The 16,639-nt window shown below is 39.7% G+C and overlaps 1 protein-coding gene across 1 annotated transcript; it reads right to left on the bottom strand.

The window, feature by feature from the left end:
- Positions 1–61: 61 nt before the first annotated feature.
- Positions 62–15,040, bottom strand: dph5 (diphthamide biosynthesis 5). The gene is made up of 7 exons (XM_023293007.3): positions 14,762–15,040; positions 10,927–11,051; positions 10,159–10,267; positions 8,586–8,706; positions 3,181–3,220; positions 993–1,096; positions 62–630 (listed from the first exon to the last, which is right to left on the bottom strand). The coding sequence occupies exons 1-7, from the start codon at positions 14,894–14,896 to the stop codon at positions 398–400; spliced, it is 867 nt and encodes a 288-aa protein (XP_023148775.1). The 5' UTR covers positions 14,897–15,040; the 3' UTR covers positions 62–397.
- Positions 15,041–16,639: the final 1,599 nt, after the last annotated feature.

Below are 16,639 nucleotides of genomic sequence, written 5' to 3' on the forward strand. Positions count from 1 at the left end.
ATTCCTCAAATGTCAAACCACATTAAAGTTGGAACTGAGTTTGTTGGATCGGGAAAAAATCTCAACTGGTTCAAATGTCTTTTTAATCAGTATTTTATACAACTGATACAGGCTTGTATGTGCATGTATATGTGTTCCCTCTCCATTTCTATTTTAAACCCATCATGGTTAGGACATTTCCCCCAGTCCTCATTGCTTCCAGTGCAAGTTTGAAAGCTCCAATTGGTTTTTGCATAGGAATCTAAGAGTGACTTGCTTGGTTTACAAATAGACAATTTTGACAAGGAAGTGCCCAGAAAGTCATATTTGACAGCAAATGTACTATTTTGACATCCGTTTCTATCACAAATTTAACACACCAATGGTCCTCAAAAAGGCAACCAGACCAGTGTGTCTGTTAGGAGGTGTATGTCGAGCTGTCAATCATGCGGAGGTCTTGCAGTGCGTTTGGTTCTGCGTTTATTTGCAGCAAGTCCACCTCTAGCGGGTGGAGTTGACCGGTGATCACCAGAGAATGAAGCGGAGCGCCCAGGTCACATGACACCAGCTGACGTAATGTCCCTGTGCGGATCATCTGGTCTTCAGAGCCCAGTCGGGCCACACCAACACAAACTGTGTCCTCCGTTACACCTGGAGGAGGGAGAGCAGGGGGAGGGACGGGAAATATTTATTTCTCAAACTATTCTGATTTTCACATAAATTTGACTTTTTAATTATAATTACTTAAGTAGGCATTACTATTATGACTTGATGCTCAAAGAATTATATTTTTCGAGTCTATTCAACCACTTTCTATATTGAAATACAATTTTTTCCTTGTAAATTACATCCTAGAAGCTTTCTTCTTAGGATATTACATCTTAAACCTCTAAATATTGTGAAAGTCAAGACATATCTCAAAGTATTCCTGCTTAATCCACGGAAACTAAATTGTTGTACACTAAGGGATCCTACTGAGCCAATCAGATGAAAGTAGATCAGGTGCGACTCACCCAGCTCCTCCCCCTCCTTCCGTCTTCTGTCAATGATCTGAATCAGCTGATCTGCAGCCTGACTAACTGTCATGTAGCGAGGTGGTTCATAGATCTTCTTTCCTCTAAAATCAAAAAATACAGAACTTTAATACCTGATACAGTCTATTGCATGCATGATGAGTTAAAAGCAATGGTTATTCACGCCAAAGGATGCTGAACTATTTCACGGCTAATTACTATTCAGATATGCAGCTTTCAGTTGGAGCAATGGAGGAGAAATCCACCGTCAATGTTCTGACTCAACAGTACAGAAGTACAACAATAAATCCAAACATAAAACTGTTAATTTCTTACCACTGAGCTAACATAAAAACTGTTGCAATCCATTTAATTTCAGCTGTCAGTTTGCCCCGTGGCTGTGCTTCAAGCTCTTTTCAGCTGCTACATCCATCCATAATACTGATCCACCGATCCAAACATACAAAAATATAAACACCTCTATACATACACCCATCAGTTCGTCCATTCATCATCTACCTGTACATACATTCAGCCCTAAATTACTCATTGCCATACCAAATTTGGATTTGCAGTAATTTTTTAGGTAACCAATATATTTCTTTTTGATGGAAATTACACAAGTGACACAGATGTAAAACTTGTTAGAGATGTTGTTATACTTTTCCAATTCTCATCACATAGGGTTGCGCATTGTGGCTGTTCACAAGACAAGCAAAGGTAATAAAGCCAGATATATCCAAGTGTCAGTGGAGAAGTTTCTTTGGACAATCTCAAAGTATGTCAGAAGCTGCAAGTGACCCCAATGTTAGCATCCCGGTACCATCATCTCGCTGCACACACTGCTCAAGGCTCCATGGATGCACAAAAAATAGCTACAGTCCAGACATGCTTCCCATCGAGAATCTGTAGAGGGAACTGAAGAGCAGAGTGATGGCAAGGAAGTCTTCCAAACTCCAAAGACGTGGATCTGGTTGCACCACCTGGTCTAACCTGATCTTCACAGCGATACAACTGTTAGTGTATTTGGAGAGGATTTGCCTGCTTTCATTGGTTAGGTAAGCGTGGAAAGCATCTGTACCGACCGACTGCTGGACGAGCCATTTCTCTCCAGTGATGGAAGCTGTTCATACAAGTGCTGACAGTGGAAACAATGCTGTGAATTTTGAAGTTGTACATTTCACGTAAGCTACTTACTAATAAATTAATAACTCTGCTATCTAAAAACCTGAAGCCTTGATTCTAATCCTGTGTTGATCTGCACATGGACGGCTGCAGACCCCATGAACAAGTATTCGTTATTGTGCTCTTTTGTAGTCTGCTTGGAGTCCACTGTGAGGACTTGGTTCCATATATTTGTGGTAGGTTAGCACCTATTGCCCTTGTAGCATAGTTGCCACACAAACATACATTTGTAGTGGCATGTGGACACTCAGAGGTCCTTGCAGACACTTGTGACAGACTAGCAGAGATAGTGGAATTTACATTCAGTGGACCCTCGCATGGTAAAAGCATAACTCTAGTCTAATTCATTACCATAGAAACTGCTTATTATGATTTAATTATTAGACCTGGTCAGGAGCACGTCTTAGCAAGAAGAATGCTTAAGCCCATATGGTACAAGAGGCGCAGCTCAGCAACAAAGGTCAGAGTTAGAACACCAAGTTCGGGCCGACTTAACGAAAAACCAGGGAATTGTCGCAAGAGAGACTGATGTCTCCCAGTGGAGACATGGGAAAAGTTGGTTAGCAATTACACAAACTGTATGATACAAGACAAACAAGGCTCAAAGATTACTGAGAAAAATGTATGAAAAATTTTTGACCTGGACTTTTTAGTAAAAATGTACAAAAAAATAGAAATCATTAAAATTCCTCATTAACATGTTTAATACAAAGTCTTTTGTCATTTGTTTGAGAGAAAACAGTGCTGTTGTCTTGGGGGGGAAAAGCACCTTCATGGACGTTGTCTGGGTCACTGATCTTTTTGAGTCTCTGTGGTTCAGAACAAACTTCACTTTGCTGCAACTGCACACGCTCACTGAGGTTCACCTCAGAGCTGAGAGATGACATCAACACGACTGAATGCCCCCAAAAAATTAGAGAGCTGCAGAGGGCCTCAGCCTGTAACCCAGAGGAGGGTTTGGATGTGATGTGGATGTGGTTCTGCATCTGGACCTGGTTCTTACCTCATCATGTTCTCAATGGTTTGCTCTTTGACTTTAATATCTGTCAGTAAAAAAAAGAGAAGGACACTTTAGATGAATCAACTGAATGCTTTAACTTTGTTTTTACTTTGAGCATGTGGTTCAGGCACATGGGTTCTGTAACGCGTCTTGAGACAATTTGAATTGTAATTGGCACTTTATAAATAAAATTGAAGTGAACTGAATTAATTCAGAGCTGTAAAGATTAGCTGACTACCCAGTGACACAAAATTAATCTGCGATTACTTTGATAATCCTGGAGTAGTAGTCAGGGTGAGATTTGCTGCTCAGCGCATATATACCCATATGGTCTCTGCACTTGGCTATCCAGTAACTCCTCTTTTCTTAGTTTAGAACTAATTTGCATTTCCTCTGACCCATGGAGAAAGACTGAGCTGTATTGAGATCTGTAGTGCTGTGAAAAAGTATCTGCCCCTTTCCTGATGTCTTCTACTTTTGCATATTTCTCACACGGAAATGTTCCAGATCATCAAACTAATATTTATCTGTATTTGATATTAGGCACAGATAACCCACAAATCACAAAATGCAATTTTTAAATGAGGATTTATTGAAGAGTTATTGAAAACCTATATCATCCCTGTGAAAAAGTAATTGTCCCCCAAACCAAAGAACGGGTTCATCCCTTGGCGTCAACAACTGCAGTCCAATGTTTGATACAGCTTGTGATCAGTCTTTTACATCACCATGGAGGAATCCTGGTGCACTCTTCTCTGCAGAATAGTTCTAATTCGACCACATTAGATGGTTTCCCATGAACTGCCCTTTTAGGGTGTTGTCACAACATCTCAACTGGATTCAAGTCTGGACTTTGACTTGGCCACTCCAAAACCTTCATTTTGTGCTTTTTGAGCTAGTCAGAGGTGGACACGTTTGTGTGCTTTGAGTCTTTGTCATGCTGCATTAACCATTAGTGTTGAGCTTTAGGTCATGAACTGATGGTGAATATTCTCCAGGAGGATTTTCTGATAGAGAGCAGAATTCATGGCTCCATCACTGATTTAATGAGCCATTCGCAGTTTCACTGTACCGCCCGTGTGTACTTAGTGTGATGGTCTGAGGACCTGGACGATTTGTCAGAATTGATGGAGAACCATAACTGATTTAATGAGCCATTCGCAGTTTCACTGTACCGGCCGTGTGTACTTAGACTTGCATGGCTTAATCTTTGAGACAAGCATATGCTACTGGCAGGATCAACCAGGTAGCCCACAGTGGTTGGTATGATGTTCTTCTTGTGGAATGCAGTATTAGATTTACACCGGATGTAATGGACCCATGTCTTCCAAAAAGTTCCACTTTTGAGCCTTCAGTCAACAGGATGTTATTCCAAAAGTCTTGGGGCTCATCTAGATAATTTAATTAATGTCAGACAAACCTTTATGTTCTTTTTGGTCAGTAGTGGTTTGATCCTTGCAACTCTCTCATGGATCCATTTTCCCAGAATCTTTCTTATTGTAGAATCATGTAGACAGACCTTAACTGAGGCCACTGAGGTCTGCAGTTCTTTTGATGTTCATCTGGGTTCTTTTTTTACCTCCAGGATTAGATGTCGATGTGCTCTTTGAAAAATGTTGGTCGTTGGTCTACTCCTGGGAAGGTTCTCCACTGTTCCATGTTTTCTCCATTTGTGGATAATTTCTCTCACTGTGGTTCTCTCAAGTCCCAGAGCCTCAGCAATGTCTTTGTAACCCTCCAGCCTGATAAATGTCCATGATTTTGTTTCGTTTCAGTTCTTGAATCTCTTTAAAACGTGACATCATGTGCTGCTTTTTGAGACCCTTTAGCTACTTCACAATACCAGACAGGTTCTACTTAGTGATGTTTAGATTCAACAAGCCTGGCAGTAATCATACGTGGGTGTGGCTGGTGAAACTGAATCCAACTGCCAAATGAATTTCGTAGATTGGTAGCTAAGGGGGCAGTTACTTTTTCACATAGGGAAAGGTTGGTTGGACAGCATTTTTCTGTCAATAGATGAAAGTATCATCTAAAAACTGCATTTTGTGTTTTCTTGGGTTATCCTTGTCTTACATTAAAATTAGTTTAATAATCTGAAACATTTAAAGTTGACAAATACGCAAAAATATAAGATTTCTATAGGGGGGTCGAATACTTTTCCACAGCACTGTAGTACAACAATCTCAGGCACCAGTTTCCACAACTGCATTTGGAAACAAAATAAAGAAGCTAGTTGTCCAGCAGCAGATGGGCTGACCCCACATAAACAGCCGGGTTCTGCTCAAGGTTTCTTCCCGTTAAAAGGGAGTTTTTTCTTGCCACTGTCGCCTTAGGGCTGCTCTAGGGGTTCAGGCATATGGGTTCTGTAAAGCGCCTTGACACAATTTGAACTGTAATTGGTGCTATATAAAGAAAATTGAATTGAATTGAATTCAGCAGCTCTCTCACTGACCGTTACAGACTGACTGTAGCTCTGATTATGACTGCAATCTTAGGATGATGTAACTATCAGTGTTGATGAAGTTGTTGCCTTTGTTACATTAATACAAAGTTTTTAATGGTTAGAACACTAACCACATACTGTGATAGTGTGCACAGTGACAGTTTTAGCTGGCTGCACACTGTGCTGAAGCTGCTGTGTTCCTGAACTCCGAAAAAAAGCAAAAGACATCTGTCATAGAAGCACTGCAGATTCAGAGTACAAATAGCACAACAGACTAAATCCCAGCAGCCAAAATCTCAACAATAACCATAAATCTAGCCTCAGCTTATAGCCAGCAGCTGGTTTTTGAGAGAATCAGCATTTTAACATGAATGACAAGAAACAAATGCTCATCTCTCCTTTCGGTAGCATCTGTAGTTAGTCACCTGGACTGAACTATTAGAAGGAATGTAAAACATATAGGGAACGCAAAAGCAGTCCTCAAAAAGGTCTCAGGTTTACCCTTCAACATCTCAGAAGATTATTGATCATCATTAAACCATTTTTAGCTAGAAATTCATTTTAAGACATTTTGTCACATTTTATAGAATAAGAACCTAACAGATAAACTGATTTGTTAGAATTGAAAACTATTTTAAATCACCAAAGATTAGTAAAATGACAGAAAAAATATTGAATTATCAAACAAAAAATGTACATAGCAATAATATAATGACAATATTCCAAATACTAGTACAATAACTAATTACAATACCAGCAAAATCTCCTGAAAATATTTGTAAAATATCCAACAACTGGAATATATATATAATATAACATTAAAATGCCAGACAGTGTTCAAAATATGTAGGTGGTCCTGCATGCATTTTAATGATATCACCAACTTTTATGCGTCAATTTTAAACTGCAGTATTTATAGCTGCCTGTGTATTAATCTGCAGTGTCCTGGTTAAATCAATAATCAATAATAATCATAGTACTGAGACAATAATAGGACTGCAACTACTGAATATTTTTAGTAATCGAGTATTCTATCAATTATTCTGATGATTGAGTAATCAGATTCCACGCTTGACATGTGCAAACAGGTGGACATCTGCGGTGAATTGTACATATATGATCAGTCTTTTACATTTGTCTCCCACATACGAGAGGTGACAAAAATAGCTTTCTTCCACCTTAGGAGGATTGCTAAGATTCATTCTTTCATCTCTTTTAAGGATGCTGAGGTTCTTACCCATTCTTTGTGATTTCTAGATTGGATTATTGTAATGCTCTCCTGTCTGACTTGCCTAAGAGGAGCTTTCATAGTTTACAGATGGTTCAGAATGTGGCAGCTCACATTCTGACTGGAACAAAGAAATATGACCACATCAAACCGGTGTTAGTCTCACTCCATTGGCTCCCAGTTCTTGTTAGAGCTGAATTTAAGATACTTTTATTAACATATAATGCTGTAAATGGCACTGGGCCATCATATTTAAAGGAGCTGGTAGTCCCATATGAACCAACAAGGTCCTATTCTCAGGGGACGGGTCTGCTGACTGTTCCTACAGTTAAAAAGAAGACAGTCGGTGCGCAAGCTTTTTATTTCCATGCACCGTCCTTATGGAACGTTCTTCCGTCTGACATTAGGCAAGCTTACTCAGTAGAGGTGTTCAAAGCAAAGCTGAAGACCCACTTGTTCTCTGCTGCATATGAATCATAACCTGTGAGGTACTGTGCCTTCTTAGATATTGTTTTAGCGTTGTTATTGTGTCTTCTCAGCCATTGTTTTTATCAGTTATCATCATTTTATTGTAATTTATCTGTTGCTTGCCCTGTAAAGCACTTTGACTTGAAAGTGCTATATAAATAAAAGTTATTATTATTGTTGTTATTATTATTATTATTATTATTATTAGCATTTTTATCATATAGTACAGGAGTATTGTACATATATAGTATAGTGCGGGGGTATAGTACAGGGGTATTGTACCTATACTAAACTAATAAAGTCTGACTGATTGATTACTTCATAAATAAATGCTGCTATGTGTGCCTACGGCAGTTTTCGTCTCCGCAGTGAAACAACATGGCAGTGGATGGAGAGATATTCTGTTTCCTCTCATAAATATTAACACAGTCACCAGCAGGACATCCACCCACCACTGGACTGTTAGTGTAGGGAGGGTGGGGGCTTTTTGGATCCCCAGGGTGATTAATGGTGGTATAATCACAGTAATGGACACCTGGTGATTCCCTGAATGCACCCCCAAGGCATTTTTAGAGATGATCCCAGGCTGAAGGCAAAAGGTTGCATTTGGACAAAAGCTGAATTTGAGTGAGGGGCGGGGTATGCTCTGGACAGGTCCCAAGTCCATCCCAGAACTTATAGAAACCTGCTCCAATTACTTCACTTGGCTCTTTAGTGCAGATGTCCATACTGATTCTTTGCACATTTTTGGTCAGATTTACACAATGATTCAGAGATATATCAGTTATTATACTATTTTTAATGGATATTTGAAATTATATTTGAGCAGATTTTATTGATATTTATAATCCGCTGGTTGGCAAAAGCCTTACACAGACGCATTGTGTGTTCGGCTGTCTTGTCTGTCTGTCATATTCTGTTGAACGGATGTCTTATGAACACCTGGAGGAAACGACTTAAGATTTGACACAAACATCCACTTGGACTCAAGGATAAACTGATTAGATTTTGATGTTCAAAGGTCACAAAAGGTGTTTTGTTTTTCACAGATTTTAGTTCTAAATATAACAAACTTTCCCACAAATGTCAGAATAAAATGACGAAGTGATGACAGATGCAACTTGACTTTTTAACACTGTGAGGCAGCAAATCCAGTTCAACTTTTTGCTTAATATTTTAAATAACATTTTTGAAGAATGTACTGATATTTTTCCAGTTTTTGTTGGATATTTGAAATATTTTAATGGCATGTTCAGTGTGTCTCACCTAGCAGGCAGAGTGTGTGCAGTCCAGCTGCTTTGTTTTTACAGATTTTGTCGTAGAAGCTCTCAGGTTTCCACGTCTCCGTCCAAAACACCACGGACACCGTCTCTCCAAAATTATACAGCTGAGACACACATACACAAACACACACACACACGCGTGCGCAATTACATTGACTTGCCTGAATTTCCTGCAGACTTACTCTGACCTAACTGGATGTACATTTTTCAGTCACCAGCAGTTACAACATGCACTTGCGTGTGTTAATAAAAATGGTCATTTAGAAGGAAATGGAGACTCATGTTAATCTATTTCCTGTTCTATCTGCAGCTGCTCATGTTGCAAACGTGACACTAAACCTCATAGCTTGAAAAACACCAGCAGCAACTGCAGCAGACAGTATATTTAACATCTGCAGTTCTAAGACTAAAAAAGCACGTACATCTGAAACCTACTGTCTATATAGAGCTCTAGATGTACTGTCCACTGCACAGTGAACCAAGGATGATTCGGACACAGCGCAGGTCTGAGATCAGCTGCTCTGAGGCTGCCTTTCAGTTCGAGAGCATGATTAGTGGTTTTCACGTTCAGATATTCTACACATTACATACACTCTGCTTTAGAAGTCGCTGTTAGATTCTTATAGTTTTGGCTACTGCACAGATTTGCCCTGCTCCTCAAGGTTCATGTCAACCTAACTTAACCTCCCTCCTTCTACAGTATAATTTGAGACTGAGCTTCTTGTCTTACTTAAGTGATAAAGCAAATCCAGCTTTTTTAAAAAAAAAAAAAAAAGTAGGAAATTTTAGCCATAACATTATTAAGAATACATGGATTTCTTTGTTTCCTTACTTTTCAAATTAGTATTACCTCATGATTTCAAACATTACAAAGCGGAAAGTGATGGAAAAATGTTCTGCTATATATGGTTGTGCCATTGTTCCAAACAAAAATTAAAATATCCTATAAAGAAAGGTCTGGAGGGGTCCTGTGGTGAGGGGGTGTGTTCTGCAGACAGCAGGGGCAGATGGGGCAGACTCCTAGTGGAGAGCACACCCCTCATTTACATAGCCCGCCCCTCATTAGCATATTAACGACCTCCCAGTGGAGATACTGTGTTAGCATTAATGCTAATTTGTGTGTGTGTGTTTGTGGGGAACAGCTGGGTCCTGTGCACTGATTCGCTGCTTTGACAGCTCAGTTATTGATGAGTTCACGTTAACGTGTAGTGTTTTATTTCTGAAAGGCAAATGAATAATTACTGTCACCTAGTCTTCTGACACATTTCACATCAGTTTCATCTCTAAACCTTTGTAGCCTGCCTCTGTACAAATAAGTCTCTCTTCTTTTCCTGATGGTTTTCTGGGTAGTGCTGGATATTCTAATGAAATCCTCACTTCTAACAGCAGTTGTGCTATTCACTCCTTACGAAAAAAAATGAGTTTTCAAAGACTGACCCAGGCATTTTGGGGTAAAATGAGCATCAGATGAATAAAAACGGGGTATCGTCTTGTTGACTGCATTTCTTTCTTACATATACAAAATAAACAAATTGAAAAACTCCAGAAAGATTTACCTGCAGACCACAGCAGCCTACCGCATTCATGATGGACGCATTGTGGATGACTTTATACGGTATCCCAGCATTCACTGCTCTCAGGACCAGGTCACTGTGAGTGGTGGCTCTGCAGGAAGACATCCATGACAGTTAGGGACTTTTGTTACTATAATTAACATATTTATTTTAAAAAATCAAGAAACAAATTTTCCGACATCAGTTCAGCAACTAGGAATAAAGAGTCAATGTGAAATAGTGAACTACCCACAGACACTGGACTGTCCTGCTGCTGTTACATACAGTGGGCAAGCCAGTAAAGCTGAAGAGCAGTGCAGCCTCTAGAAGCACAAGATCTTGAAGACGGCATAACACAGAGCAACGTACAGATGTTGAGGTCGCACTCGAGTTAAACCTCAGCGGGATGAAAAGGAACTTCACCAATTTTAGTCTTCTGTGGGACAAAAGAGAATCAGCTTCTCTTCTCGTGTAAACTGCAAAACCAACGTTCCCATGAACAAAAGTCGAGAGTTTGTGTGTTCAAGGCCGCAGGCAAGCTGCTCAGCACTCTGTTATTAACTCGGAGAGGAATCTGGTGGTTTTGGGGAGAAATCTGCTGAAACGAAGGCCAAACTGCTCTGACACAAACTCTGTGGTCACATCAGACTTTGCTGCTCTCCACTGCAGTCCACATGCTGACGCAGCAGACCTCAGATATGTGGGATCAATATGAGCTGCTGCTGTAACATCGAGGTAATACAGTCCTGATACGTGGATGATGTGACTCACCCGAACGGGTCGCCGACCACCAGGAACGCCACGTCAGTTACGTCTGCATCCTTTAGGATCTCATCAGCTCCCTGTTCAACCAGATCTCTGTCTGCCAGGATGAGCTCCTTCCCATAGTACTCCTCCTGAAGACAAAATAACGGTTCACATGCTGTTATGGTAGAGTATTCACTGTTTACGCACCCAACGTGGGGCTAAAGAAGCTATCGCTTGGTTAAAGTGGATGCAAAGAAATAAAGCACTGCTGCAGTTGCTAACACACTGCTAAGGATGCAAATAGAAATGTTACAAAAGCATACATATTGCTACAGTAGTTAACACACTGCTACAGTAGTGAACACACTGCTAGAGAAGTTAACACACTGCTACAGTAGTTAACACACTGCTACAGTAGTTAATACACTGCTAAAGTAGTTAACACACTGCTACAGTAGTTAATACACTGCTAAAGTAGTTAACACACTGCTACAGCAGTGAACACACTGCTAGAGAAGTTAACACACTGCTACAGTAGTTAATACACTGCTAAAGTAGTTAACACACTGCTAAAGTAGTTAACACACTGCTATAGTAGTTTATGTGGATCCACAGATTTGCTAAGTATTTCCCATTGACGTAGCGGCACGGCGTCTGATAGTGGCACGGTAACCATGGCAACAAGTGAACGCTACCTCAGCAGCCTGCAGGCGATCACGTCATTGCGATGCGACTACAAATCCCCCACTGTGGACGCATCGGAAATGATCCAAGGAACAACTGATTAAATTGTGGGGGTGTTTCTGAGTCCCATCAATTCCTGCCGCCCACTACATAATTACATCATGCGATTCGGTATCTGTACACATGCATAACACACACCTGTGTTCAGCACAAGGTCAGGTAATGAACAGTCTTGGTGGAGTACTGCGCTCTCTCAGTGCTTTTCTTGTTAATAGACGTGACAAGCCGTGAGCGCCTGTGTGTGAATACGTGTGCCAGGAAGTGAAATTAACTTTTTAGGCCACTGACATATCTCCAAATGCGATTCATTCAATAGCAAGTTAGCCTATTATTTTGTGCCTTAAATCTACCAACCACTTCATGTTAAACCAGTATCTGGCTGCTGCTAATTTCCCACCATGGTGTGCCAGCTTTTGTATAAATGGGTTGGAGCATTAAATAATTAATTTCGGAATAAATATTGTCAATTACAATGTTGAAACATGTTTGTAAAGCTGAAAAAAAACGCAACTTTTTTAGCAATTGTCACTGTCTCCAGCAATTTCATCGCAACAAACATGCTTAAAACATCGCAACTTACATCGCAATTTTTTAGAAAAGCTGCCGCGAATTCAGGCATTTTCAGCCTGAACAGTCTCGAAAAACGCCTGCGAAATCCTGGAGGGACTGATTAATACACTGTTAAAGTAGTTCATGCTCAAGGCACTAACACACTGCTAAAGAAGTCAGCACTCTGTTAAAGTAGTTAATGCAATGTGAAAGTGATTAACACTCCACTAAAGTACTTAATTAACTTTTTTAGCGATGTGATAACTTCACCAATGGATAATTGTTCCACAATTTAATTTTTCATTGTTCGTATTTGGGTCGTTGCTTTAAAATTTGATTTGTGGTGGGACTGTAACATTAGCATCCAGGGAAGTCTATCGCCAGCACAAGTACCAGCTGCACAACTGCAATATGTAGGCTTCTGCATACACATCCAGAAGAAATAATCGTTGTTCTACACTAAAAATGATAGGCATTAACACCAGATAAGTGGGTCCTAACCATGGCAGTGAGACCCCTGGCTTTATTCTGTCTTTACTCTAGCCTGTCTCATAGTCTTCGTTTCCTCACTCGTATCTCTTCCTTGCATCTTAGCTCCTCCTACTGACAATGTACACTGCGTGCACAATTATTAGGCAAGTGAGTATTCTGACCTTATCATCATTTTCATGCATATTTTCTAACTACAAGCTATATAAATTTGAATGTTATTTGGTTTTAAGCATCATCCGGTGATGTGTAGTTTTGTTATGAGGGAGGATGTGGCCTAAAGTGATCAACATCCTATATCAAGGTGTGCATAGTTATTAGGCAGCTTCTTTACCAAACAAAAATGGGCCAAAAAATTGAACAGATTCTGAAAAAAGTCAAAGATTGTAAAATACCTTTCAGAGGGATGCAGAGTGATACATATCTATATATCTAAGTGTATATATATATCTAAGTGTATATATATATATATATATATATATATATATATATATAGATATATATATAGATATATGTATGTATAATCTGTTTAAATATTGTCCTTGGCATTGGGTTAGCCTCAAAATTTGAGCTCTTGTTCAAACTTCACATTTTCTGAGACAAATCAGCACTCTGACAATTGCTTTTAGAAGCTATAGATTTATCAATTTAATAATAAAATCATGTACACCCCACAAGCAAATTTAGCATGCAAACACACTAAGAATGAGAGCATTGTGACGATCACCTGGTTAGCATCAGCATGTTAACATGGTTATTGTTAGCATGTTGACAGAATAAACTAAAATGGTGTAAACTGTAAATATTAAACCTGCTAATTAGCTGCATGTCAGCAAGATATTTACATGTTATTACAACATAAAAACTTAGCACACTGTAATACTAAACTTCACTAGTTTTTGTTATCACCATATATCTTGTCATAATGTCAAATGTTTGACATTAAAACGTGCCATATTGTTATAACATTCTTGTATGATTTAAAAAATGGTGTATGAAAAACATATTTTTAAGAACAGGATTCATGAACCCAATTATATTAAATTCTATTTAGTGTTGATAGTGTGTAGAACGTTGCATGTTATGACGTGATAAGTTTAAATGCCATAATAAGAAAATAAATTTGTTATTAGAGCTTGAATATATTTTGTTATAACTCAAAGACTACATTTAATGGACTGGAATAATCTTTAAGCGAAATTAAAATTTAATTTAGCCATATCAGTGTTAAAGTGATGAACTACTTTTATATCCAGCCACTCTGAACACTGTGCCTGGAAGAAAATAATTCTTTGTAATGAACTCCCACTTTTATTTACTGACCAGTGAGGCTTTTCCTGCCCCGTCGACTCAACTGTTTGCTGTCAGAAATTAATATTAATAATAATAATAATAATAATAATAATAATAATAATAATAATAATTAACATTAAAGATATTAATGTTTGGTTCTGGGCCAGGAGGTGGGCATTGGAGGACGGGAGGTTGCTGGAGGGGGTGTGGGGCTGGATAAGGTCTGTGAGGTCTAGGGGGGGGACACACAGAATCTGACAACAGACCTGGATAGCAAAGAATTGTGATCATCTTTGTCTCTGACTGCTGTAGGTTTTGTCAAAGAAAGCCTGACTATGTCAAACAGTCCCTCAGAAGAATCTTGCCACCTGGAAGCAGTGGTCAGGGAGGGGACGGGATTGTACAAACTTTGAGCTTAACAACTACTTTTTTTTCTCACTTTCTACACAGAAGCTGGATAAAACTCTCACTGACTTGTAAAGCTGACAAGGATGAATGTTAAATGTTCACCATCGTGACCTTTATTCTGATATAATAAAGTAAATCATGAAATAAACGTTGGACTAGAGGAGTAAAATTCAGAATTATGGAAATGCTCAAATTCAGTACAATTACCACTAAATATTAAAGTCAGGAACGTGAGAGATTGTAGTGAGTGATTCTCCAGCAGACTGCCATGCTCTGGTGTCTTTTCAGTATGAGCATGTTCAACTTCTTCTGCAGCTGCTTTCATTTGTGTTTGTATTTAAGGCCGTGACTCTGGGCTGCGGTGTTTCGGACTCACCAGCGCTTCTTTGCCCACAGTGAGGATGGAGGTGTAGGCCTCCAGGTAAACTCTGGAGCAGCTCTTCACCGCCTGCAGACCCTTCACCGTGATGTCCGCGGCGTCTCCGAGCCCCAGGCCGATCAGATACAGCATCCTGCCGGCCTCTCCCTCCGCACAGAGTCGCTGTCACACTCGTGCTGCACTGAACGGAGCTGAAACTTCACAACACAGAACAAAAACAGTTGAAACCTGCCCAACGCTCCCACATTCACGTGTAGTCTCGCTGTACGACCTGGAATACAGTCTGACGTAAAATGTTTACAGTTACGACAGTTGCAGCTACTTTACGTTGTGTTCTGAGCGGACAGGCGCTACACCAAACTCTGTTGACAAAACTGCTTATTTAATGTCTAGCGAATATGTAGACGTTTGTGCAAACATAATGTTACTCATGAACATCTGTTGTAATGCCATATGAAAAAATCTTTAATTCGGCTCACATATAATTAGGATGTTCATTACATCTTTCATTTTTATACCCTCTTAATAGGGCCTTGGGGAAGTGCTCTGTCGGGCACCAAACAGGGCAAAACCAGGCCATAGAGCAGTCTTTAAGTTCTCTGCCAAGCCTCAGTTTGATACAACAGTAATAACTCACACAGCATGTTTCTCAATCAAACAGTCATTTATTTAAAGAAACATGCAATCTGTTCATTTGTATTGTTTGTGTTAGACTCAAATGCAAAACAGCAAAATAGTTTTCCCCCTGTTTGTATCCCAATAGCAAAAAATAAAGCTGAATTAATGTCATGACCACCTGACACTTAAATCTACGTAATAGTTTCCTTTATTATCTGAACACATGACTGATGTTTTGTGCTCCAATTCACTTCACAGCTACCCGTGTTTATTTTAATCAATTATAATCTGACAACCATTAGAAAAACCTGCAACAGGACTCCAGCATTAATGTTTAAAGGTTAACAAAAATATTTAGTTAAGTCATTTGCTGCACAGTGCATGTAAGAATATTGAATCCGTTGCCCCCTGCTCACTCTGATGTTTCTGTTGCCTCATCGCCGACCTCATCATTATGGCTTGAGCACATCTTTTTTCTATAACAATTCTCCAATTTCAGTTAGCAGATGCTTTTATCCAAAGCGATACACATCTGAGAGAAGATACAACACAAGCAAGGATCTAGTTAGGAGAAAACAACTTGGATAAGAGCCATAAAACAAGTTCAAGTGTGATAATAAGACCATGGTGTCTGCAGTGCAGACGAAATAGGATTTTTTTCAAATTTTTGCAGTCTGGCAGGTGCAAAGGTGGTCAGTGAAGAAATGTTTTTTTGTCTTTTCTTAAAAACAGAGAGAGACTGCAGATCGAAGAGTTTGGTAACTCGTTCCACCACTGGGGAACCACAAAGGAAAAGTGTATAGCCATTGACCGGCCCTGTTGCTGTAGTTGTATCAGGAGCCTTTTGTTGGCCAAGCATAATGAGCAGGAGGGAGAGTAGACCTGAATGCGAGAGTTCAGGTAAGGAGGTAGTATTTTCATTTTAGTTTTGTAGACAAGTGTTAGAGTTTTTAATTTTATGCGGACAGCAACTGGAAGCCACTGAAGCGATCTGAACAGTGGAGTGACATGAGCTGTTTTTGGCTGGGTGACCAGACGTGATGCGGCATTCTGAATCATCTGCAGAGGTTTGACCGTGCATGAGGGAGGCCTGCCAGTAAGGAGTTACAGTAGTCGATGGTGATATTAGAGTGCCTGTACCAGAAGTTGTGCTGCATGTTCAGACAGGAAGGGTCTGTTCTTCCTGATGTTGTACAGGGAAAATCGACACAACCGAGCTACAGAGGTCACATGAGCCTTGAAGGTTAGTTGGTCATT

Source organism: Amphiprion ocellaris, chromosome 2 (assembly GCF_022539595.1).
Source record: "Amphiprion ocellaris isolate individual 3 ecotype Okinawa chromosome 2, ASM2253959v1, whole genome shotgun sequence".
Classification (NCBI taxonomy): Eukaryota; Metazoa; Chordata; class Actinopteri; family Pomacentridae; genus Amphiprion; species Amphiprion ocellaris.

Excerpts from the sequence above, each read along its gene's own strand:
- dph5 (XM_023293007.3), bottom strand. The coding sequence starts at position 14,896 with ATGCTGTATCTGATCGGCCTGGGGCTCGGAGACGCCGCGGACATCACG. Across the intron at positions 3,221-8,585 it reads GCACACACTCTGCCTGCTAG|ATATTAAAGTCAAAGAGCAA; the intron begins GTGAGACACACT and ends TTTTACTGACAG. Across the intron at positions 1,097-3,180 it reads ACCATTGAGAACATGATGAG|AGGAAAGAAGATCTATGAAC; the intron begins GTAAGAACCAGG and ends TTTTGATTTTAG.